The following is a 382-nucleotide window of genomic DNA, read 5'->3' on the forward strand; positions in this document are numbered from 1 at the left end:
TATCTCGGAATGTGACAGCAACTATACAAGTTGGGAGCTAGGAAGATAATATTGAACGATCTATGCCCCTTAGGGTGCATCCCAATGTACTTAAATACACGTCCCCACAAAGGTGCATGTGTTGATGAAATAAACGCATTGGTTCAACATTTTAACAAAAGGCTACCTTCAATGCTTCAACGTCTCTCTTCCACCCTTACCGGAGCCGTCTTCGTTAAGGGTAATATTTATGCCACCGCCACTGAGATCATCTTAAATCCAACCAAATATGGTAAACCTTTTCTTTTCTTTTTCTTTTTTTTTTTTTAATTTATTATTCCGGCTGCTTTTGTTAGTTTTCATTTTTTCTGCATGATTTTTTAAGTTTGTTATGTTTTCTTTC

The 382-nt window shown here is 36.4% G+C and overlaps 1 protein-coding gene across 1 annotated transcript in view; it reads left to right on the forward strand.

Moving 5' to 3' along the window:
- Positions 1–382, forward strand: part of LOC107621354 (GDSL esterase/lipase 7-like) — a 4455-nt gene that overhangs the window by 2929 nt on the left and 1144 nt on the right. Inside the window, exon 4 of the mRNA XM_021113966.1 lies at positions 19–271. Coding sequence (XP_020969625.1) covers positions 19–271 — 253 coding nt within the window. The remainder of the gene's footprint in view (positions 1–18; positions 272–382) is intronic.

The sequence above is a fragment of the Arachis ipaensis genome, chromosome B10 (assembly GCF_000816755.2).
Source record: "Arachis ipaensis cultivar K30076 chromosome B10, Araip1.1, whole genome shotgun sequence".
NCBI lineage: Eukaryota > Viridiplantae > Streptophyta > Magnoliopsida > Fabales > Fabaceae > Arachis > Arachis ipaensis.